General features: G+C 37.1%; 1 protein-coding gene across 1 annotated transcript in view; it reads left to right on the forward strand.

Annotated features, from left to right (window-relative positions):
- MGAT4A (mannosyl (alpha-1,3-)-glycoprotein beta-1,4-N-acetylglucosaminyltransferase, isozyme A) overlaps positions 1–5,391 on the forward strand; it is a gene marked incomplete at its 5' end in the record, with an annotated part of 18,172 nt that overhangs the window by 11,233 nt on the left and 1,548 nt on the right. Inside the window, 2 exons of the mRNA XM_009579965.1 lie at positions 2,298–2,376; positions 4,668–4,734. Coding sequence (XP_009578260.1) covers positions 2,298–2,376; positions 4,668–4,734 — 146 coding nt within the window. The remainder of the gene's footprint in view (positions 1–2,297; positions 2,377–4,667; positions 4,735–5,391) is intronic.

Here is a 5,391-nt window from a genome sequence, read left to right on the forward strand (position 1 = left end):
AAACAAACAAAAAACTAACCCACCACCACCACTTTCCCCCCCACACCTCTCCCCCCGCACCTCCCAAAAAACCACGCAAACATCCCAAACCCATTATCGTTCATTGAGAGCACAGTGATCACAGATCACGAGGAGTTTCTTTGTGGCTTTTTAGGTGTGTCTTCTCAGAAATAAGATTTGTGAACTAGAAAGCACTAATGAGAAGCACTGTGTCTGTGGTTTGGTTGGAGCATTTGATGGCAGTACCTTAGATGTGTTTGATCACTTGCATTTTAAAATAAGTCTCCTTAGAATTTTCAGCATTTTCAAGAAAAAAATTCCCAGTAACGATTAGGATATCTGACAGACTAAAGGATGGCAAGTTAGATCTGCTAGGTCAGAAGACAGCAGAATATATTTTTAGTCTTCTGGTCAGCTTTGCTGAGAGTTTTGTTTTGCTTATTATTGAAACGTACAATAAAGGCATCTTCCTAGAAAGGATAATTAAGTCTTTGGGGTTTTTTGAATGTCACTAATGTTTACAAAAAGTCCCAAGATTTTTCTTGGAAGAACTGTGGATGTTTTAGGTAGCTTGTGTACTTCAGAATTAACCAACCTTTACATAAAACTATGGTGGGGAAATTATTTTTCTTGAAGCACGTACAATGCTGAAGCTTACTGAATCAAGTTTTGTTTTGCAGTTCAATCTGTGCAGTTCTGCTGAAACTATTTCTGCAGTAGAAATTAACGTAGCTTTCTTACATCAGAGTGTGTGGTTTTACTCCTTTTATGAGCCTTGATAAAATAAATGTTATGTGTATATATGTGTGTATGGTTTTTTAAATTACTTCTACCATTTTGGGATCACAGACATTTCTAAGTCAGGGTCAGAGGTTCTGTTTTCTTCTACTTCTTGTCTTGTAGCTGTGGAGTATGGATTAATGGCAAGTACTTACCTGGCTTCAGACGTACTGGATAACGACAAACTGGAATTTACATCTCCGATTATGTCTTAATAAATTGCAAATTGAGCTAATGTTTGTAATTTTAATCAAGTGATTAATTTCTGAACTAATTTTGTCCCTGGCTGGTGACGTATTTAATGTCGAAGACGGTGCTTAATTTCTCTAAGTTCCAATTGAAGAAAGGTTTGAAATGTGTTGATAGATTTTTACATATTCATTTAAACGTATTAAAAGTAAAATAGGCTTGTTAAAAGTGGCATCTGAGTAGGTGTAATATCTAGGTAGTTTTTGACAGTAATCTGAATAAACTCTGTGGTCCACTAGAAAAAAATGGTAAGAAATGAACAATTTTTCAAGCATTGATACCACCTAGTGGTAAAAAAATATTGTTACTTGTTTACATAATATTATTCAAAAGAATATGACGTTTGTGTTATATAAAGAAAGGGGAATTAAACTATGTCTTTTGTAACATTATCTACACGTGTAATACTTCAAAATCTGTTTGAGAGTGGGCAGCTAGAATTCAAACACTTGCACTTCACTGCTTGATCTGTATAGGGATGGTTTTATTACAGTTTTAAACATATTTACTCTGTCCCATTTAAAAAAAAAAAAAGAAATTTCATTAAATGCACAACTGAATGAGGGTAATGGGAACTTTGTACAGGTGTAAAAAAAAAAAAGGTCCTTTTCTGTGTGTGTATACACGTCAAAAGCATGTGCTTTTGTTTAAAAAAAAAAAGAAATCTGACTTTGGAATAGAAGTTTAAATTCAGGTAATGTTAAGGGTGTGGATAGGGGTTGGGAATTCCTGGCACAGTCATTAATGAGACTTTGCAATGAACCAGAGTGGAGAGCTGGTCTTGGGGAAAACTGGCCTTGCAAAATGTTGACTTGGGTAAGTTCCCAGAACTGGTTCAGAGGGGATCTGCAGAGTTCATCCTGTGGGCACAAGGAGGGGGTGGCGCGTGGTAGGGAGCGATGGGGAGAGGCTGAGGGAAGGCAGGGCTCCTGCTTCTGGAGGTGATACCAGGACATGCCAGGCAATAATGACTACAGTGTTGGTCACTTTGTATAATGCAATCTGTCAAGATCAGATTATGGAAAGTACCTTTCTAAGCAAAATATTGCCCAACTACTCTTTAAAAAATGCAAAATTTTAGCCCTTTCAATTACGGTAGTATGTGAAACCATCTTTCATTTCTTATCGCCAGCTGATGTAGGTCCAATATAAAAGTTACACTTATCATTCTGACATTCGTAATGTGACTCTTTAACATGTAAGATGGTAACTTAGCTAATTCTGACTGATGTATGTAGACTGTTTTATTTTTCGCTTTTCATTTATAGGTACTTGTTTCACAGTGGCAATCCAGAGCACCCAGGAGACATACTTCTAAACACAACTGTGGAAGTTTTGCCTTTTCAGGTATGAATTTATTGATTTGTGTCTTCTCCATTATAGGATAAAAGCAAAATCTCCTAATGTTATTGACATTTTTAACAGGGTGAGGGAAACATGAATACTTCTTTTTTTAACTATAGGATCTTGATGCTCTGATGCTCTCATACTTTTTTTACTTGGATCTATTAACAGAAAACTGTTGTAACTATTCAGATGTTCATTCAGAGTGCAGTCTGCTACAAGTCCTGTTGGTAATTTGGAGGTGAACAAGCTCATTTTTTCTTCCAATTTACTGCTACTATTTAAAACAAAAAAACCCCAGTCTTCCCTCTCCCGTGTATTTTGGAAAGTGGGAAAGTGAAGTCAATCTGCTTTTTGACTTAGTAAAAAAGTCTTGGTTCAGGAATTGACACACATCCAAACCTTACTACATATTGAAATATCTGGACTCTTAAACCGAATGTGTTCCTTTCTCCTGATTACCGATTTTTTTTTTTTCCCCCATAAATCAGTCTGAGTTTTATCTCAGGAGGGCACTACACTCTCTAAAGTATATTCTTGCTTGAAGCCAGATGATATGAGTTCTTTGGGTTCTTTTTCTTCAACTAGATATTATAGCTAACCATTTATATCACAAAACTCTATCAGAGGATTAAGATACTATTTCAGACAAGTTTGTTTAATTTAGTATTAAAATAGCAAAGTATTTCTACCTTCTCCCATACACCTGGTGTAGGTATCTTGAAATCTGTGCCTAAATTACCATATCTCTTACCGAATCTCTTTTTTTTTTCTTTTTTTTTTTCCTTCTTTTTTGTAAAAAAAAAAAGTAGATTAGATGATCGTGGAGGAGTTCACTTCTCCATTCTTGCAGTCTGCTCTTCCTGGGAGCGAGCAAAAATAGGAATTTCTGACCACCCTCACCCCTAAAAAGAAGTTTGTCAGTTTGATTCTAATTATACAACAAGATATGTGGGGTATTATATCATATTATAAGATTTACGGGTTTTGTTTCTTAAGACCTGTGGAAATATATTCAACTGCAAAAGCAGCAGCAGTCCTCACTTCATCTGGGTCCGAGATACCACAAGAACGCACAAGATAATGAGAAAAAATGTGCATCAAGCATCTCTTTTTTTGGCTATGCTTGGCTGTGAAATGTTGCTCAAACTGGAGCATCCTATAAGCAAGTAATGCTACCGAGTTTCCATTGCTATTGAAATAATTTGTGGAAAGGTAAACAGGAAATTCTGCATCTGGCCTGTTCCTAAGCCATTGGTGTCAGCAGAAAATGTCACCAATATGAGGACAGCAGCTGCAGAATGATAGGTAGTGTCCTGAGGGAACGATTTCTCCACCATGGACTTCAGTAGAGCTGGAAGCCCATTCAGGTACTTTGACCCTGATCCTCCCTAAGCAGAATTCAGAAAAACAAAAAACAACCCTTAGAAACCAGAGTGCCCCCAGATTGGATTTGTCTGGGACTCAAGCAACACACTCAAAAAACCCAACCAACTAAACAAAAAACCCCACCAACTAAACAAAAAAACCCCAAACGAAACCAACTAACCAACCCAAAACTCTCCAAAACAACAAAAACCCACCACTTTTTCAGCAGCCTCCCTTAAAAGTAGGAATTTAAAAAAAAAAAAAAAAAAAGCTGATGGATTTAATCTCCTGTTTTATCAAGCATTTTTAATTGATTCCTAGGAAATTCTTACAGTGGGTCTTTTAGTATTGGATCATGTGATTCTGGTTGTAATTTTCCAGCTGTTTTTGAAGCTCTGGTCTACAATCTCATTTTTCTGTGCTTATTAAAGAAACTCTTTGATACCCATCCCTTTTTAGAAAGGCAGTGATAATTGTAATGCTTCCCTTCCTGGTCTGATGGCTTTTCATCTCGCCCAAATTCTTACCTCAAAAAGTAAGCTGTAAGTTTCATTTGTCCTGAGAGAAGTCTCTGGTTCAACCATAGGAAAAGGCGACAAGATCCTACCTTTGCTTTTCTTCTACTGTGTATGCCAGTATCTGCTATGTATTCTGTTCACGTGGCAGTCAACATGCAAGTTACGTGGGGCACTTAAAGTACTTCTTTTTTCTACTTTGAAGCCAAATACCGTTCAGTTCTGGAACACTGCTGCTTTTTCTTTTTTTGTATTGGCTTGTCTAAGGCTATAAATAACTATTCTAGGCTGGTTCATAATTATTTAGAAAAGATGGATGCTGAATATATAACAAGAGCGCGCACACATTTGTCTTCCCCTGGCAAAGTCATATGTCAACATAAATGATCTCATTTGTGCTTTGTTGTCTAGAGTGAAGAACTGGTATTAAGCAAAGAAACCAAAGACAAACGCTTAGAGGATGGTTACTTCAGGATAGGTATGTTACAGTAGAGAGAAATGCATATTGTTACCATTGCCAACAGTTAAGCCATTTTCGTTAAAAGCAAAACAAACCTAAAACTGAGTTTTGATCATTCATTTTTAGGTGTGTGACCTTGTAGGCTTTACTTAATACTGTTTCCAGTATCTTTTTTTCTGAGACTGGTGTACTAAACGAAGATCTAGTGTGACTCTCAGTTGTAGTGCAGCTACATCCAACTTCTCTGCCAGGATCTATCACCTAGATTATTGTAGAGGCATTTCCAGGTTGTATAAGATCACCTCTTCTGTCCTGTGGCTGCACGAGTGCCTCTGTGTGAGCTGTTGTGCTTGGCCTGGATTTGAACCCACCCTACAGACAATCAGCTGTCTTGTCATGGGATGAGATTGGCATTTCCGTAGCCAAGCGGCTGTTGGGGAAGGTGCCAGAATACCTCTTGTCAGGGAAGAGAAATTTTACTCATGGATTGTGTTTAGCTTGCTGGACATAGGTTGGGCATCCCTGTTATAACAAAAGCAAGTTTTTCCATCTTAATGAATTGCAGTTGCTGTGTATATGTTTTAAGTGTAAAGTCTAACTGGGCTTTTAAATTGCATTCTTATTCATTCTAATATAATTGAATATCCTTTAAATAGGAATACATTAAGCAGGAAT

Source organism: Fulmarus glacialis, unplaced genomic scaffold, assembly GCF_000690835.1.
Source record: "Fulmarus glacialis isolate BGI_N327 unplaced genomic scaffold, ASM69083v1 scaffold39406, whole genome shotgun sequence".
In the NCBI taxonomy this organism is placed as follows: Eukaryota; Metazoa; Chordata; class Aves; order Procellariiformes; family Procellariidae; genus Fulmarus; species Fulmarus glacialis.